At 43.1% G+C, this 18,636-nt stretch overlaps 4 protein-coding genes across 6 annotated transcripts in view; 1 reads left to right on the top strand and 3 right to left on the bottom strand.

Moving 5' to 3' along the window:
- hspa8 (heat shock protein 8) overlaps nucleotides 1-5,209 on the bottom strand; it is a 160,183-nt gene extending 154,974 nt beyond the window's left edge. Inside the window, exons 1-9 of one of the 2 annotated variants that reach the window (XM_084029473.1) lie at nucleotides 5,093-5,209; nucleotides 3,793-4,002; nucleotides 3,256-3,461; nucleotides 3,017-3,169; nucleotides 2,371-2,926; nucleotides 2,015-2,217; nucleotides 1,621-1,819; nucleotides 1,311-1,543; nucleotides 768-1,220 (exon numbers count right to left, since the gene is read on the bottom strand). In XM_084029473.1, the coding sequence (XP_083885599.1) occupies nucleotides 1,020-1,220; nucleotides 1,311-1,543; nucleotides 1,621-1,819; nucleotides 2,015-2,217; nucleotides 2,371-2,926; nucleotides 3,017-3,169; nucleotides 3,256-3,461; nucleotides 3,793-3,997 (1,956 nt within the window). In that variant the 5' untranslated portion in view covers nucleotides 3,998-4,002; nucleotides 5,093-5,209 and the 3' untranslated portion in view covers nucleotides 768-1,019. Of the gene's footprint in view, nucleotides 1-767; nucleotides 1,221-1,310; nucleotides 1,544-1,620; nucleotides 1,820-2,014; nucleotides 2,218-2,370; nucleotides 2,927-3,016; nucleotides 3,170-3,255; nucleotides 3,462-3,792; nucleotides 4,003-5,092 lie in introns of those variants that run through there. The other variant, XM_084029472.1, reaches the window with a different exon arrangement.
- A 1,153-nt stretch (nucleotides 5,210-6,362) lies between these two features.
- crtam (cytotoxic and regulatory T cell molecule) lies at nucleotides 6,363-12,333 on the bottom strand. Of its 2 annotated transcripts, none has more exons than XM_084028765.1 (10): nucleotides 12,250-12,333; nucleotides 10,843-11,001; nucleotides 10,599-10,751; nucleotides 10,345-10,464; nucleotides 9,678-9,836; nucleotides 8,968-9,246; nucleotides 7,733-7,795; nucleotides 7,475-7,624; nucleotides 7,257-7,343; nucleotides 6,363-6,689 (listed from the first exon to the last, which is right to left on the bottom strand). In XM_084028765.1, the coding sequence occupies exons 1-10, from the start codon at nucleotides 12,293-12,295 to the stop codon at nucleotides 6,538-6,540; spliced, it is 1,368 nt and encodes a 455-aa protein (XP_083884891.1). In that variant the 5' UTR covers nucleotides 12,296-12,333; the 3' UTR covers nucleotides 6,363-6,537. The 2 variants fall into 2 exon arrangements, with proteins under 2 accessions (XP_083884891.1, XP_083884892.1); XM_084028766.1 differs by having other exon boundaries at nucleotides 10,861-11,001.
- A 3,496-nt stretch (nucleotides 12,334-15,829) lies between these two features.
- h2ax1 (H2A.X variant histone family member 1) lies at nucleotides 15,830-16,600 on the bottom strand. The gene has a single exon (XM_084029510.1). The coding sequence runs from the start codon at nucleotides 16,514-16,516 to the stop codon at nucleotides 16,130-16,132; it is 387 nt and encodes a 128-aa protein (XP_083885636.1). The 5' UTR covers nucleotides 16,517-16,600; the 3' UTR covers nucleotides 15,830-16,129.
- Nucleotides 16,601-16,849: 249 nt separating this feature from the next.
- hist2h2l (histone 2, H2, like) lies at nucleotides 16,850-17,946 on the top strand. The gene has a single exon (XM_084029511.1). It carries the CDS (start codon nucleotides 16,855-16,857, stop codon nucleotides 17,233-17,235), a length of 381 nt encoding a protein of 126 aa, XP_083885637.1. The 5' UTR covers nucleotides 16,850-16,854; the 3' UTR covers nucleotides 17,236-17,946.
- Nucleotides 17,947-18,636: the final 690 nt, after the last annotated feature.

Here is an 18,636-nt window from a genome sequence, read left to right as displayed (position 1 = left end):
CTCCGACTTTTAACGACAAGGTCACACACACGAATACAGCGGATGTATTATCGAGCCGGACATTTCCTCGCCGCTACAATTACAACAGATGGACAACAAATGGCTGCGTTCCTCGAGAATAAAACACCAGTAATGTCTTTTTAAAAAAAAAAAAAACACTCGAGTGGTGTGTTTATATCACAGCGGTGCATTCCATGTAATCTGGCCAGCATCGGTTAAATTGTCACAGCTTCTCTAATTAAATCAAACAAGAAAGCCACTTAGTTGAAGGATCACCATGACCGTGTCACCGTATGTATGCGCACCGTGACCAATTTGGAGACCGAAAACGCAAATGTCCGAATCAGCTTTTATTAATCTCTTAAGACGTGAGCTCGTTCCTGGTATGCATTTTTTTTTTTTTTGCCATTTGGGTTTATTGGGACTTAATATAAAACACTAATATTTTGACATGTAGTTTTGGTAAGCGTTAGTGAATGTGGACATCGGGCTCCCATTAAGCAGCAGTATTATGGCATAGACGACCCAAAATGTGATGTGGAGGCAAGGTCATAAAAGTTTGGCACGTCCACCTTTCCTGCAAATGCGGCTGCTACAGGCCCAAACATTGAAAATGCAATATTGTATTTTCTCCACTCCGCAAGCAGGAGTGCAGACATTGAAACTACACTCCACTGTTGACAGTGGAAACAAAGCTACAATGCGGGCCACATTCCACTTTAAGTTAGACTTCAAATGAGGATTTAAAAAATGTAAAAAAGTCAGCAGAGGTTTAAGATTTTTTTTATTGTCAAGGCCAGTGACATCTCAGTATACAAAACATTTTACCACACGTGAACCGACAGCTCAGTTACGCAAACTACAAGTTGTTCCCAGTAGTGTCAAAAACCATGCAATAAGTGATCCCTGAACCCAGTTTTTATTTCTTTAAATTACACTCTCAAGCTTGTGGCTCATGCTTTAAGAGGGTTACTTTCTTAGAAAACATCTCGGGAGAGGCAGCCGAAGTGGCGAGTTGTTTAGTCGACCTCCTCAATTGTTGGTCCAGAGGATCCACCTCCAGGTGCAGCAGCACCACCAGCTCCAGGGAAGCCGCCAGGCATGCCTTCAGGCATACCACCGGGCATGCCACCAGCAGTCTGGTACAGCTTTGTGATGATGGGGTTGCACACCTTCTCCAGCTCCTTCTGTTGATGTTCATATTCATCCCTCTCGGCAGTCTGCAAAATAATTACGCATTAGTAACCGGCCAACTCATATCATGGCCAAAAATAGAAAAAGAAAAAAAAGGAACTTTGAGAGTGTTTTACCTGATTCTTGTCCAGCCAGCTGATTACTTCGTTGCACTTGTCCAAAATCTTCTGTTTGTCATCGTCGCTGATCTTGCCAGCAAGTTTTTCATCCTCAACAGTTGACTTCATGTTGAAAGCGTACGACTCCAGGCCGTTCTTGGAAGACACCTTGTCACGTTGGACGTCATCTTCAGCCTTGTACTTCTCGGCTTCCTGGACCATACGTTCAATGTCCTCCTTACTGAGACGACCTGGAGACAAATGGCATGGTCAGTAACTGTGTTGCAATACATTTGAGATGACGTTTTGAAGCCGACTAAAAACTCACCCTTGTCATTGGTGATTGTGATTTTGTTCTCCTTGCCGGTGCTCTTGTCGACAGCGGAGACATTCATGATGCCATTGGCATCAATATCAAATGTCACCTCAATCTGGGGAACACCACGGGGAGCAGGAGGAATGCCTGTCAGCTCAAACTTGCCCAGCAGGTTGTTGTCCCTGGTCATAGCACGCTCGCCCTCATAAACCTGTTGAAAGTAGGTAGGGTTAAGCATATCATTTCGAACCAATGTGTCTACAGTTATGACAACTTTATTCGCTCAGACATCCAAGGAAGGTCAGGGCCATCTTTGGTCTTGCGACCTCTGGTGGAAACTACGAATGGCAGGAATAAACGTCATCACTGCGAAATTCAGAGACAAGTATAATGATGTTGTGCTTACTTGGATGAGCACACCTGGCTGGTTGTCAGAGTAGGTGGTGAATGTCTGAGTCTGCTTTGTAGGAATGGTGGTGTTTCGTTTGATCAGGACAGTCATGACTCCGCCAGCAGTTTCAATACCCAGGGACAGAGGTGTGACATCCAGAAGCAGCAAGTCCTGGACATTCTCAGATTTGTCACCAGACAGGATGGCAGCCTGTACAGCTGTAAAGACAAAAAAGGAGTCATTAGAAATTACGTCAATTACAAGATAGAGAGCCAAGTTTTGGTCACCAAGGCCATCGCTGTGCTGCTCCCACAGTGATGCAGTGTGAGTGAAGAAATAAACTGTTAATCCATCTGTCTGATGACACTTACCAGCTCCGTAAGCCACAGCTTCATCTGGATTGATGCTCTTGTTCAGCTCCTTTCCATTGAAGAAATCCTGAAGCAGCTTCTGGATCTTGGGAATACGGGTTGAGCCACCAACCAACACGATGTCATGGATCTGCCCTTTATCCATCTTGGCGTCACGGAGCGACTTCTCCACTGGGTCCAAGGTGCCACGGAAGAGGTCAGCATTGAGCTCCTCAAAACGAGCCCTGGTGATTGAGGTGTAGAAATCAACTCCCTCATACAGGGAGTCGATTTCAATGCTGGCCTGGGTGCTGGAAGACAGGGTACGCTTTGCCCTCTCACAAGCGGTGCGCAGACGACGGACAGCCCTCTTGTTGTCGCTGATGTCCTTCTTGTACTTGCGCTTGAACTCTGCAATGAAGTGGTTGACCATGCGGTTGTCAAAATCTTCCCCGCCAAGATGTGTGTCTCCAGCAGTGGACTTGACTTCAAAGATGCCATCTTCAATGGTCAAGATGGACACATCAAAAGTGCCACCACCAAGATCAAAGATGAGGACGTTCCTCTCGGACCCAACCTGAAATTAATTCAGTGTTAATTTTTTCCATAGTGAATGGATATCATACTGAGCAATTAAGTACAATTTGATTTGCTCCATATGTTTCACCTTCTTGTCCAAGCCATAGGCAATGGCTGCAGCTGTTGGTTCATTGATGATACGCAGAACATTGAGGCCAGAGATGGTACCAGCATCCTTAGTGGCTTGGCGCTGGGAATCATTGAAGTAGGCGGGGACTGTAATTACAGCATTGTTGACAGTCTAAAAAAAAAAGTAGAAGTAAAATGTTAGCATAATTTACATTCACAATTGCAGTTTTGTGTCCCGAGTTATACCAAATTACGTACTTTTCCGAGGTAGGCTTCAGCAATCTCCTTCATCTTTGTCAGCACCATAGACGAGACCTCCTCTGGGTAGAAGGATTTTGACTCTCCCTTGTACTCAACTTGAACCTTGGGGCGGGTGTTGTCATTGATTACATTGAATGGCCAGTGCTTCATGTCGGACTGCACAACTGCGTCGTCAAACCTGCGGCCGATCAGTCGTTTGGCATCTGCAAAGAGAGTTTATTTTAAACATCAATGAAATGACCAATGAAACCAGATTTCATGTCGGATTCCATTATGATCACTCAGACATCCAAGGAAGGATTGGGCCATCTTTGGTCTTTCAACCTCTGGTGGAAACTACGAATGGCAGGAATAATCGTCATCACAGTGAGGGTGTACTTTATTAGGTTCATAATTATCAGTCTGTCATTGTCATACTGATGGGCATTAAGACTATATTGATTAACAAGAGTTGCCGATTTTGCAATGGGTAAGTGCAACAAGAATCGGACAACCCTAATACCACTATTCAATACACAAAAAAGAAATTCTTACCAAAAACGGTGTTTGTGGGGTTCATGGCAACCTGGTTCTTGGCTGCATCTCCAATCAGCCTTTCAGAATCTGTGAAGGCCACATAGCTGGGTGTGGTCCTGTTGCCCTGATCATTGGCAATGATTTCAACTTTGCCATGCTGGAACACACCAACACAGGAGTAGGTGGTCCCAAGATCAATACCGACTGCTGGTCCCTTAGACATGTTTCCTAGAGAAAGAACGAAAACTGTCAATTAGTTCATGTTATTGATTCACTGCAGCTTTTTAAAGTTGAGTCAGTCAAAGCCATTTCAGCTCATTACACTGATTCAGGATGAGCTAAAACTCGATCTGAAATAAATTCATGAGCTTGAAGAGCAGGAAATTAAATCATACAACTTTACAACAGCCAATTGTGACAAATTTAAAATAAATGTTTTGCTAAGGCTTTAATTAGATCTAGTACAAGATGATTTATGTATATGGCAGTACTAATGTTCACCTATGTAAACCGCTCAAACTTAATACCGTTTTTCTACACTTTATTTTTTCAAGCTATTCATGTGACTTAGAGTGAGGTAAAGCTTATTAAGAGTTGCCAACTGACGCGATATCTTAGATAATAGCATTGTCCCCATAACAGTGGTATATAAAACGATTGTCATTTCTACTTTTAAATACTACGCGCTTTATCGTGAAAATGTTAGCCCAAGGGCAAATCTGGCTTCAAAAGATTAGGCCTCTTGAGAGCATGAGGCTACCATGTGACAATGATACGTTAAATGTATCACAGCCAGCTTGAAAGGCCGGGAATTGAGCCATTCTGAAACGATTTTGAAAGCACACTGCCGTGGAACAGCTCGTGACGAATAGATGGTTTCAAGCGTAAAACAGCCTTTAATGAATTTGATAACGAGAGGCTTTTGTTGTGAAACGGAAACCGGAAGTATCTTCATTGCGGCTAACTTGCCAGCGATTGTTCGAGAACATTCTCGAACGTCTCAGAATCCCTACCCCCACCCTCCCGCGCTGCTAAGCTAACGTTAGCTGGGTTAGCGAATACGCGCGACAACTCTACAACCTTCACGCTCAAATTGGAATAATTGTATGCTACTTTACAAACGCCGTATGTCGTGTACATGCAGCACCAGCAATTAAAAGCAAAAAAAAATGGTGCATACCAGCAAACGCTAGCGACACTGTGAGTGAGCAAAACGCTATGGCTAGAGTGACTCACCCCATTGAAGCGACCAACGGGGGTCGACTGGGAATTATACAACAAATACGTACATAATGTGACTATTCCAACAATAACGTACCTTATTGATGAACCGAAATGACTTTAGATGTTGGTTGGGATGGACAGCGGCTAGGCTGGCTTGTCCTTGCCGGTGTGAGAAGGGAAAGGGAGGAAAGACCGCTATCGGAGCTTTATATATGACCGGCAAAGCAGCCAATCAGACGTCGAGTCTTCGAGTCTAGCTCAAAGGACCACCAATGATGTTTCGTATCTTTAATGACGTCAATTTCGATGCAGCCTACTTCCTGTTTTATTATCTGCATTTCATAATCACTGTGAAAGACCGCATGGCTCAAGACGATAGCTTTGTCTGGTGATGGATGTAGTTAGACAAATGACATCCGAGATTCCATATGACATTTATGTATATCATGAGACAATAGAATGAATTCCTACTCTACTCTATTCAATAATTATCTAGGACAGAGGTCTGTAAGAAGACATAGGGACCCCCTATCGTATAACACTGTGTTGCTTTTTAAACAGGGCCAATATAATATGTAGTGCAGCCTATAGTGCCATGTATACAATACTATGTAATGACCTAGGCCTATGTATACAATGCTAAACCATTAACATAAAAAATTATAAAACATTTAAATTGTATATTGACATTTCTACAAAACAATTTGATAAAATGTAACAAATATTAAGATTAATATTTGATTTGTAAAGGTTGTATTTATTTATTTATTTATTTATTTATGGACATATTTTAATTTTTGGAAGAAAAAAGTTTGGGATCAAATCATTTTGGGGACCGCCTGCAATTACTCTGCGGACCCCCTAGGGGTCATGGACGCCTGTTGAAGATCTCTGCTCTAGGCTGTAAATAAAGGCAAACAGGGCGATTTAATCGTCATAGGCTCGTTGACAAAACTTTTGCTCCCTTTTGCTTTTCAACCATCACAACTAACCAATTTTCCTCTGCACATACTGTCATGCCTCACCATGACAAACATATTGTACTTAATTGAGACACTATTACATTTTATTCCAATAAATACATAGATATCTCTCCAAAAGTATGACAAATCACACGAAATGCAAGCAGCTGAGATGGTAGGCTACATGGCCAGATCTGAAACTAGATTTAAAAAGGGTTAGTTTAGTTTTTGTTAGTTTATTGCTTAATGAAATAAACCTTTTCTTTTCTTCAAACCTGCATTTGGGTCCATACCTCCTTTTCTCCGTATACCTGACAGTAAATCCACTTCTATGAATAGAACATAGCTGTTCTATTCTCGTTCTCAATACTCATCCATGTTAAAACAAAGTACTCTACTGTGTTATAGCAAAAACCATAATTTATTTAAATACAAACACATAATGTATACAGTATTTACACAGTTAAGCCCAAGTAACCACATTATATATGTTAAACATACATGCTTTCTTACATGGACAGTAAAAAAAAAAATCATCCTGATGATACAGCGGAGGTTTACTGTATCTTACAGACTGTTACAGCTCCGTCTCCTTTATTTCACACTTGGCTGAAGTGTGTTGAGACGTCTCCTCTTTATTTACACTCTCTGTTGCAGCTGTGTTTATCACTGAGTTGATCACGGTGGGTTCTTCAACGACGTACTGCGTGAATGCCGTGTTGAAGAGTGCTGTTAGAGACACAGAGCATTTTACAGTCAGCATTTTACAGTCAGTGACTCATCCAGGAACAAGTTACCGCCCCGTTTCTGTGGAAAGACGTGAGTCCCTTGAGACCATGAGCTGAACCGTTAGTTTATTTTGTAACCTGCGACTGTCAAATAGAATAGTTTTTTCTGAATAAATTCATTCAGGAACAAGTCGTCTAATAAGATGATTCGAATATACAAAAACAATTACACACACAGAAACAGCAATAAAAGAAAGGGCTGACCCTAACATGATGCAAAGTTTTAATATGTCTAAATATGATTAAATGATCTGAATGTGTTAAATTAAATTTCAGATTTTCTATGGCCTCCTGATGTATATCTGGGAAAATGATGTTTAACTGAGCTTCATTCATTTCCAAATGCTAAAAGTTATATTCAAAACACATTAAATTTCAGCCCACAGCATAACATGTCTGTAAAGTATGTCTTCATAAAGCATGGGAACAGTTGAACTGCACTGCTGGCACAATGGTTTTACAGTACATTTCCATATTTCCTCTCACGGGTGCTGAGTCATCTGCTTACCTCTTCGCCTTTGTCCTTGAGAGTTGCTCTCTTCCTGGCTTGATTTGGATTTACTGCTCTCCTCTGATGGATCAGTCTCCTCATTCTCTGTAACAATAAAAACTGTCATATGTTTGAAAAAAAATAAATAATAATACCCATTGCAAAAATAAAATACATTAGGCTTTGCAGTGTAACTGCAATTTGCTTTGTAGAAAATGGGAATATGGGCTGCGTACCTCGTTTCCAGGTAGCGTGTGCTCTCCTCAGCTTGATGGCAAGAAAAATGACTACAACCAGAAGACAGACGATCAGACATGTAACAAGGAAGACCAGTAATGAGGAACTTCCTTCACGTCCTGTCCGCAACTTCGGCCCATCAAAGCTCCCTGGAAGATGACAGAATACTGTTAGTTCAGCAAAACCTTGATCGCCTTCAAAGCCGTTTACACAAGACTGAACCATGCAGACACTGATCGTTACCAGGGTAAATTTACCTGTTCCGTTCCCCTCCGCAGTGATATTGGATGTGACGTCCTGTGTCGTCTCAGATGTCCAGTCTTTATGGAATAAGGAAGAAGGAAGGTACATTAAAAGACAGATAAGCTGCTGCATGAATGTAACAACTCAATTGTGATTGTTCAGAAGCACCACTAGGTGGAATCAGACATTTGCCAGGACTAGCTTTGCATATAATCTTACACTGATGATACAGAGATCGTTGAGTCACTCATGAAGGTCATTTGATAAATTAGCCAATAGAAGACTCAAACACACAGATAATACAGGCCGCTGCGACTCAGCTCTCCACAGTTTGGTTGAATGTGGGTATCCTTGCCTTGCTGTTACATCATGTGTGTAATTCAAACATGATTTGTCCCATGCCATGACTATCATGCGGAAGGACTCAGCCCTCAGCTCTATTTCTTTGGAGCAGGTAGCCACATTGTACACATTGTACCTTTTATAGAACATTTTTTCCCATAATGCCTGAAGACAAACTGATAAATGGAATGTTATCAAAGAAGCTAGTACGCTTCTGTGAAACTTTTAATGTCCCCTCTGGTTTTGGAGCTGGGATATTAAATTGTTGATGATGTATCTCAGAACGTGCCTGAGTACCATCCACAGTGTTAATGAACACACACACACACACACACGACAGAGTTTCACACTATACTGCGGGACTTCCGTCACAGGAAACAGATTGAGTGGTATCACGACTAAAGTGGTGGTTGAAATGCAGTGTGAAAGCTGAGATATATGTACTTTCCATCCCACGGGCTGACAGCTTGCTAGATATTGTTCAAGTGTTATGCTGAAGCATCATTGAGTGGATGGCAGTTTGACTCCACATGTTGAAGGGTCCTTGGGCAAGATAATGAACCCAACATGGCTCCCGAAGGCTGTGATTGGTGTCTGAGTGTGCATTAGATCAGATCCCCATGGCGCCGTGTAAAGCAGCCTCTGTCCTCCTGTATGTTTGTTCATTTTATTTTTATTTAATCCACCCCTCGTTGTTTACGGTGTTGAGTTTACTTACTTTTTTAAATACTGTGCATTTTCGTAAATTCATGAAGACATTGTTGTGTTAATGAATGTTGATTCTTGCCATAATTTAGAATTAGAATCATAACTTTTACTTATGTCCCTTCACTCAAGTCATCTGATGTGGATTTTTTTGTAAATTATAATTAAAAATCAGTAAGTAAATGAAAAGCCTTCCACTCACTGCTGGTGAGATGCGAGTCTGTGGATGTTACGGGGTCCAGGGGAAGTCCACTGGCTGCTGTCACCGTGTTTGGCTCGTCGGAGGTGAACAGCTGATTGGAAGGAACCGTCAATATCTTTATGGAGCTCTCCGATGATGAGGGCCCAGTCACGTCTGTAGTTGCGAGGTACACTGTGGTTGTTCCACCTGTGAACCGGCCGGTTGTTGCCGCAGGCCGTTCTGTTGACCCTTGAGGCTGGGTTGTGGGTGAGCTGGTGGTTGTGCGCCGGGACTTTGTTGCTGTGACAGGGAGGGGGGATTACGTTATTAACAAGAAATAGCATTACTTCAATACAAAAACAAAATACAGTACATGCTGACATTTGAATAATCTGAAAGTGACATGTCCGTTTTATTAGAACACAGGAAGCCAAGTATTTGCAACAGAAAGAGGAAATTATTGTTTTGTCTGATTCGTTGACTTTCACAGCATGGTGCTGTAGAAAAACCCTTTCCAGTGCTTTCCACGTCTCATGACGACACAACTACACAGTCACTGTTCCTCAAATATCAGCCTTAATGCAGAAGTACTTTAAAGTATACAAGTTTTGGTTAAGCACCATGTTTAGTCATTTTCTCAGCCGGGGAATCTTTAACGCTAACGACGCAATCGCCACTGAAATTGAAGCTGCTGGAGTGAATAGTTTTCAAGCGGAATGAATTATACTTACAGCCTCTTTGTCCGAGTATGACAAAGTTCATCAGAGGTCGTGAGGGCAGAGCTGGGTGGCGAACAATGCATTTCACAGTGACTCTGCTCTCCACTGACTGAATATGCAACACACCCGTTGACACGTATTTTGTATCTTCATGTAGGACTTGAGCATGAGCTGTGGAATGAGACAAACATCATCAGTATCCAGTTGTAAGCAGGTGTACTCGCTGGCATCACAACATGACATTACGGATAACAATGCTTCTATCTCCCAAAGAGGTTGAACTGCTCATTTATGGCATTCAAAATGACTCTTAAATGAGCAGCTCCGCATGTTTGTTGAACTGTTGCGTTCTGACAAGAAAGGACACACTTAAAGGTGATGACCGTCATCAGAGTGTGAAATAACATCCGCCCACACACGACCCCGCCATATGGGTGTAAAGCTTTCCGTTACTGGCAGGTATAGCGTCACCAGGAGATGAGCCCACTCTGTGGTTGCCAAGTCTAATTTTGATACTTATAAAAGTGCAATTGCAACGGAGGGCCAGTAGAAAGAGCTGGGTGTTCATATGTTTGCACTGTACCAGGCAGGAGGTCTGAGTCCCACTTTGGTTCACTTCTTCTTTACAGTGTATGTTTTGCCATTCATTCTAAGTTCACATCAGTAATTACAAGCTTACCGAGAATTTCAGGTCCATGGTTAAACCTCCAGAAGATCTGGGGAGGATGGTGATTGCCCTCAGCAGAGCATTTAATGACAAACTTCCCTTCATGCTTTGCTACTTCCATGATGGGACGGCCTTTAAAACAAGCAGAGCATTACATTATTATGATCATCAAATCATCAACACAATGGCCACGGGGAGTTACAGTAAAAATCATATTCAACCTCATATTGCGGCTGGATTCCAAATAATATAAATCAGTGACCCACCTAACACCGTCACCTCCACTTTCTTCTCCTTTGTGTGAGCGTCATACTGACTGCATGTGTAGTTGCCTCCATCTTTGAAGTTGACGTTGGAAATGCTGATGGTGAATTCGGACTGAGACAGTTTGTTGATGCTGTAGCGCTTGTCCTTTAAAGCTGGGAGCGAGGTGAGGGGGACATAAAAAAAAAAGATATTCAACATCCAAAAACAGCCCAAAAATCAGACAATTTGTGTTGCTGCTTAAACAAGACATGTCATCTTCACCTTGATTTCGATTAAAGAACATAATATATCCTTGAGGGTTCCTCCAGTCCACCGAGGTCATATGAGCGTTAGTGAGTGGGCAGCTTAAAGTGAGAGTGTGGCCTTGTGTCACAGTCACGCGCTGCAACACTGCAAGGCAGCCTGCAATCACACGGATAGAAAGGTCAATAGTCAGTCATTTTCACACAATGCAGCTGAATAATACACATAACTTTTCATTAAACTGCACAAATCACAAACAGGTACTCTTCACAAGCCCATGAACAAGTATTGTTATTAAAGTCAAAGCAGTTTAAGTATGATTCCCTCCCTCACACGGTTTCTCACAGCTTGACTCATCTATTCCTGACTCTGACCACTAGCCTGGGACTGTGAGTGTGAGTGTGTGTGCGTGGGTCTGTGTGTGTGGTGTGAAAGGAAAAAACATCTACTGTACTGCAACTACAAACGGAGCAGCCCCCCGCTCACACATATAAAACCTTTTCTGATGCGACAGGAAGTAATGTGGTCAGTTCTGGCATGGTGAAAGAGAAAGTAAAGGCGGTGTGAGAGAAAGGCTGTACGCTCACTGGTGTCTGGGCTTTTTCTTTCCTAGGGGGTGAGACTGACGAGCTGGTTGGAAAACACATTTGTGGGGGCTTCTTGACGCCAGCAGTGAGGTGGGCTTGATGGATCAGAGGTCACCGAGACTTAATCACACACGTGGGTTGTGTGTTAGACATTACATCTAATTTTTTTCATCTTTTCCTTTCTATATGAATTCATAGGCTATTATTCTATCAACCTGCCCTGTAGGGACTACAGGTGGAAAATAGCAATTTGCTACAACCTGGCATAATGCATATTTTCTTGTACAAGATGAATGTGTTATTATGCATTGTCCCTAGCTTGAAATAAATAAATAACATTACATTTTAACTGAACATTGGAAGAAATAAAAAAAATGTATAGGCCTACACATTTTTTTACTCTACGGCAACATGTTTTGAGAGTTTTCTCAAACATTTTTCTCTATTAAGTCTGATTTATAAATAACAGTAGTGTATAATATATATTGCGCATAATAAGTAAGTAAGCTGATATACAGTATGTAGTTCACAAAAATATGCATAAGTGTTTTCAAAGTGTTTCAAATACAACCATTTCACGTGAGGCATCAGAATTTGTCATTTGGACCAAATAACCCATAATAAACCATCACATTTAGAAACATAACACATTGCCAAAGAAAGACGACTTTTTAAACTGTCTAATGTTAACAAGTCATGAGCAAAAAGTCATCACTTCTGCATTTTAAAAAAAAGATCCCGTTCAGTTCATATCATTTCAGCATTATCGCCTTCATAACAAAGTATGCCAGTCAACAAGTATTGAACGTGAGGGACTCACCTTGTATGAGTAACATAAAGACGCTGAGCTGCAGCTTCACTTCCATCTCTGTCACAAACAAACTCGCTTCAACCGCCGCTTTCTCATCACTGGTCTATTTGTATTCTACTGAGGGACCTTCCGTGACATCACAACCTGTGGTTTCCAACGACTTTTGGTTCACGGGATTCTCTTGTGATAAAAGTACAAGGTTAATAGTTCGTATATATATATATATATGAACTATTATATATATATATAAATATATATATATATATATATATATATATATTAACTATTAACCTTATTATATTTTATATAGTTTCTGAAAGTGAATGCTGTATTTATACCACCCAACAATCATTTTAATAATTTCATGAAACACATCAAAGTCTTAATATTAAGTTTCTTTAATTAACCATTTAACCATCACAACAAAATGGCTCAGGACCCACAAGTTTCAGGGTGCATTCCCACTAGGTCCAGTTTCCCCGTACTGTGCATAGGCACGATTGGTTCCCTTCCCCAGGGGACTTTTTACCAGGTCTTTAAAGGCTTGTTGCGTAAATATAAAGCCAAGATTTACTAAAAAAGAATTTTGGCTACATTTCGAAAAGACGGTGACATTTTGGCAGACAACCACATGGCAACCTCCCGTTTTGAAAAGTGAAGTTCCTTAAACCTGCATTCTCTCTGCTGGTCATCAGGAGGTGACCACAAATCCAACATCAGCTCCACCAAGACAATTCTGCATGATGAGGCGTGATGAGGTTCCAGGCAGCTTGGAAAGGACTTAGTCCTGTTCGTTCATTCAGTGAGGTTTACGATACCACATAAGCATTACATACTCTGATATTGGGTCATGGAATTGAGGGCAGTAATTATTTGTTACAAACACAGAGTGGAAGCTATTATAATTCACACTCAGGGGCTTTGTGTTTCTTTGTCTTGTAAAGGTTTTTGACAATAGGCATTTTCTATGTATACATTATGGTTATTTATGATAATATTTTTTTATCATAATTTTCAAAATTAGAAAAACACTACTTTTATACTGGTCTTTTGAATAAAATAAACATGTGGTCTTCACACCAGAATCCAGATGGATCCAGATCCAATAAGGTTACTGCTCAGGTTTGTGGACACGAGCGTTAGTCAGATCCACCCGTCGCCCCTCCACAGTCCAAATATGGTCACTTCCTTCACTGGTTGCAGACTCCAAGATGGCCAAAATACCAAATTCTAAGCTTCAAAACGGTAGTCTGAAAACCAATGGGTGATGTAACCATGACTACGTCCACTTCTTATATACAGTCTTATTATATACAGTATATGGTGATGACACAGCCTAATTCCAAAAATGGGCAAAGAGGTGGATCATTGGTGGAGGCAGCTAGAGACCACAGACAGCTTCCACCTGTCACTCAAAGCAGCCATGCCCTTGATTATTCATAACTCTAAGCCTTTCAGGGGTGGCACATTAATACATAAGCATCTTCTTAAACTTATGTCCAGACAAAAAGGGTGTGGATGCATATTATACTGTATTTTGATTATTTAACACTTGCCTGAACTCCGTTTTACATAGATTATTTTATCAGCCAGTCAAGTTCATCCACACCAAACTCTCTCATCCATGTCTTTATGGACCTTGCTTTGTCCACTGGTGCACAATCATGTTGGAACAGGAAGGGGCCATCCCCAAACTGTTGGAATTGTCCAACATCTCTTGGTATGCTGAAGCATTCAGAGTTCCTTCACTGGAACTAAGGGGCCAAGCCCAGCTCCTGAAGAACAACCCCACACCATAATCCCCCCTCCACCAAACTTTACATGTGGCACAATGCAGTCAGACAAGTACACCTGATTTCAATTATTTGGATGGGTGAGTGAATACTTTTGGCAATATAGTGTATGTTAGAATGAGTGGTGAGAACACTTCCTGTTACGCCCTGCACACACACTCTGAGGTATTATTGATCTTTGACTGCCGTGTGATGATGCACAGCATTGGTGTCCTGCAGGCTGCACAATCCTGCTCTGCATATCATGAAAAAAATACTAAGCAAACACATGTTGAGTGATTTTACAGGGAACACTGATTGATATATGCAGCAAATGGTCTTTTGAATCAGAGGCAGAGACCCACTCAATAGCTGTTTCATTCTGAATGACTTTACCACCCTGATAATTGAGTGTTAGTGCCCCCTGTTGGAATAACATGAGAACACGATGAATTGTTTAACTTTCTTAGAGCAATGAGGTGCAAACAGGCAGCAGTGGGTAGCCATGACCACCTCCACCTCACCAGCACAACAGGAGCACACCCAGCTAGGCGTCGATCACAGAAGCAGGAGGTTGCTAGAAATCTTTTCACAGCAGCCATTCTGACATGTCAATAAACACAGGTGTCATTTATAACATTATGGCCCTATTCCACTTAGGGGAGCCCTGCTATTGTGCATGATGGCTCAACGGAAAGGCTGGGACACTAAATGGATCAGGACCATCATTATTTTGTTAATTAATAACACTTTTCCTTTTCCCGCAATTACATGACAACATGGCTTCTGGGAAAAGGCCCCGACATTCCTTGGATGACTGAGCAAAATAAAGTAATCAGAACTGTAGACGCATCAGTTCAAAATGATCTGCTTAACCCTACCTACTTTTAACAGGTTTATGAGGGTGTGTGGTAGGGGTAGGGAGCACTGGCAAGGAGAACACAATCACAGTCACCAGTGACAAGGGTAAGTATTTAGTTGGCCTCTGTTGAGGATGAAAAGCTTGCCGGCAAGATCAGTGACGATGACAAGCAGAAGATTTTGCAAGTGCAACAAAGTAATCAGCTGGCTGGACAAGAACCAGGTGAGTATTGGTGTTGATTAAATAAAGCAACACAAGTTTTGATCTCACTAAACTGCTTAAGTTAGTAGTAAGCAGTGATGCTCATACTTATAACTGAAGCGCAGGAAGAACACCAACATATGGTGAGGATCTTTGTATAGATTTGGGATAGGCAGCACATCACACTGTGCTGTATATGTTATATATGCACATTATATTCTCCTGTACTCACATCCATTAACTATCATATTAGAACAGTCTCAGTGTATCCGTGTAGCGTGAATGTTTTGGATATTGTGTCATTTACTGCTCCCTCAGCACATTTCCACAGGTCTCCTAACATGCAGCAATGGATAGGCTACAAAGCTGACCACGTGAGTGAGAACCACCATGAAGCAAAACACTTTACGTCGAAACAAATCGTCAACAGCCATCGTTTCCTTGAGGCTGAATAGAATGCAACTATGAAAGAGGGTGTGTGACGCTCCCTCCTCACATGGAGGGGTCCACATGTGGAGGATGAAACTCATTTCTGTGTGTGTGCCCCCCATCCTGTGTGTGTGCCCTGCGTCCTCTGTGCACCTGCCCCCTATGCTCTGTATCTGCCCCCCCATCCTGTGTGTGCTGCCTGTCCTATGTGTCCACCGTCCTCTCGGTGTGTGTGTGTGTGTGTGTGTGTGTCCCGTCCTGTGCCAGACCAGCAGAAGGAGCCACAGAAACACACAGGTGTTCGCTGCTTCGGAAGGCTGCGATTTATTGAAACATCATGACACAAACAACACAACTATTGAACCCTGTAGCAGCGCAGCGAAAGCAAACAACCCTCCCACCCAGTTGGTCCATATTAACACGCGCTTTCCTCCCATCAGCCCCAGCCTCCATCGCGCCTCCATTTTCCAGAAGCCGACAACAAAAAAGTGGCGACTGAGCCGTCGCTCAATAGTCCCGATTGGAAGCGCGTGTTTCCGTCGTAGAAACTGCGTCCTCTCTGGGAAACGTTTTTATCCAGGAAAATAAACACAGATATGAAAGAGTCCGGGTCTTCGTGGAGTCTTTACTTGCTCTTGGCCGGTTTCTCCGTCTTCTTGGGGAGGAGGACAGCCTGGATGTTGGGCAGCACTCCCCCCTGAGCGATGGTCACACCCCCCAGCAGCTTGTTGAGCTCCTCGTCGTTGCGCACGGCTAGCTGGAGGTGTCGGGGGATGATCCGGGTCTTCTTGTTGTCCCGAGCCGCGTTGCCTGCCAGCTCCAGGATCTCAGCGGTGAGATATTCCAGCACGGCCGCCAGATAGACCGGAGCCCCGGCCCCGACCCGCTCCGCGTAGTTGCCTTTGCGCAGTAGCCTGTGGACTCGACCCACCGGGAACTGGAGTCCGGCCCGGGAGGAGCGGGACTTAGCCTTGGCTCGGGCTTTGCCTCCGGTTTTCCCTCTGCCAGACATGATGGCGAATAGTCCCCGATGTCGCTGTGCGTACCAGACACGCTGCCGCGGCTACAAGAGCTCGGACCTTTACGTAATGTTTGTGGGTTACGGAATATAAACCACCGGGGCTTCACCGATTGGCCGAAGTGAAACTGAAACGTACGAGCCAATGGCGCGGCGCGCACTGCGGTAACGCGCGTCCTCCGGGGGGGAACGCTCCAATCACAGAGGAGGAATGGCCCACGTTCATTTGCACGGCTACGTTATAAATAAGAGACTGGCACCGGGGCGGCGACAGGAGCGGTGTCCCTTCCTGCTGCGGATCCGCGCGCCTTCACGGTCACGCCAACGCCAACATGCCCGATCCGGCCAAATCCGCTCCTGCGCCCAAGAAGGGCTCTAAAAAGGCCGTGACCAAAACCCAGAAGAAAGGCGAGAAAAAGCGTCGCAAGACCAGGAAGGAGAGCTACGCCATTTACGTGTACAAGGTGCTGAAGCAGGTGCACCCGGACACGGGGATCTCCTCCAAGGCCATGGGCATCATGAACTCGTTTGTCAACGACATCTTCGAGCGCATCGCCGGGGAGGCGTCGCGCCTGGCTCACTACAACAAGAGATCCACCATCACGTCCCGGGAGATCCAGACCGCCGTCCGATTGCTGCTGCCCGGGGAGCTGGCCAAACACGCCGTGTCCGAGGGCACCAAGGCCGTGACCAAGTACACCAGCTCCAAGTAGACGTCACCCCGGTGCGCCTTTAACGCGCCGCGCTGCGTCGGCTTGGATTTTGCCAAAAACTGCGTTTGTGATATTTTGCACCTTTTTGCCGGTGTTCGATGAGGATGAATGGCAGCCCCGGCCTTATGTTGAATGTCGCTGTGATTCATTGCAACTGTAGCCTGCCATTTTGTTTGGACTCAGTGTTTTTTCCCGATGTGTTTTTAACAAATGATTTAATAAATCGAGAACGAGTCGGTGCTCTTAAACTGTGGACGTCTCCTTTTGATTTGTACCGTATTTCTGCTAATACAGGTTTGTATACAATGCACCTTAGGAATGAGTTGACTGTATGTGATGAGTCATTGAGATTAAAGCTGTGATTTAATACCAGTTAGTTGTGTTCCTGATTCTAAAGACAAATGCTCTTTTCCATCACGTGTGAGACTGTCGGAGAGAACCCTGTGTTGTGTCCGGAACAGTGGCAAGAGTGGATCTGGGGAGGTGTGCACGTGGAGGGTTAGTGACGTGCTGCTCCTCAGTGGACAGGTTGACTAAATGCTTGGATTCCAGTTTAATTGGAGTTGTGGTTCACGTTACCTTCAGTCTTCTGTTCACAAGGAGCTCAAGGTTAAATATGTAAACTAATGTAAGAATATCTTCCCATCACTCCAACATATCCAACTTTTTTATGGTGTTAGACACTGGAATCAAAGTCAATGGAGCAATACTACAAACACTCCATTCAAAATCATAAGGAAAATACCAAATTATTATTGGTAAAATGTACTTTATGAATCAAATGTGTAGAACGTAACCTCCCAGTTTTACAATAACAATTAGTAGAGTGTTTTTATGCAGATATATTAATGTGAACAGCTGTTTATGGAAAGGTGAATATGTTTGCTGTATACTTCTGAGGAAATGAATCGAGATGCCACGTCTTGTTTTGTATGTAAAATCTGAATCGGCAAAGTAGTTTCACTGTCGGATAAAAAGTGCAGAAAAAAGTCACATTGTTTCCATGTTGGAGTATAGAGTGAAATGTCTTCCCAATCCCTTTGGTTGTATTGAAGTATGAACATCCTGTTTGACATGTCAGGTTTGTGTAAAATGAGTTTGACCCCTCTGCTGTAAAGAAGCTTAAAACATGAAGGGTGAAAAAAGAAAGTTCAACCCCCTTTGGTCCAGAGCAAAACCTAGATAGGGGACTAAGGTCCAGTCACCCTGGCTGATCCAGTTTCATGAAAGTATTTCTCATACATTATGTCATAAATCACCAGATTTCTCCTGTGGACCGAGCCTGCTCCAGATCAGGCTAAGATCCAGGATCTATCAATCTGATACTGTATCTCAGTTCGTTGGGAAACCAATTACAGTTACCCCACTGCTCTTTACATGTTGCATCCAGGAAGTAACCTC

This window comes from Eutrigla gurnardus (genome assembly GCF_963514095.1).
Source record: "Eutrigla gurnardus genome assembly, chromosome: 15".
Lineage (NCBI taxonomy): Eukaryota > Metazoa > Chordata > Actinopteri > Perciformes > Triglidae > Eutrigla > Eutrigla gurnardus.
The sequence above is the reverse complement of the archived record's forward strand: the minus strand, read 5'-3'. Positions and strand labels throughout refer to the sequence as shown.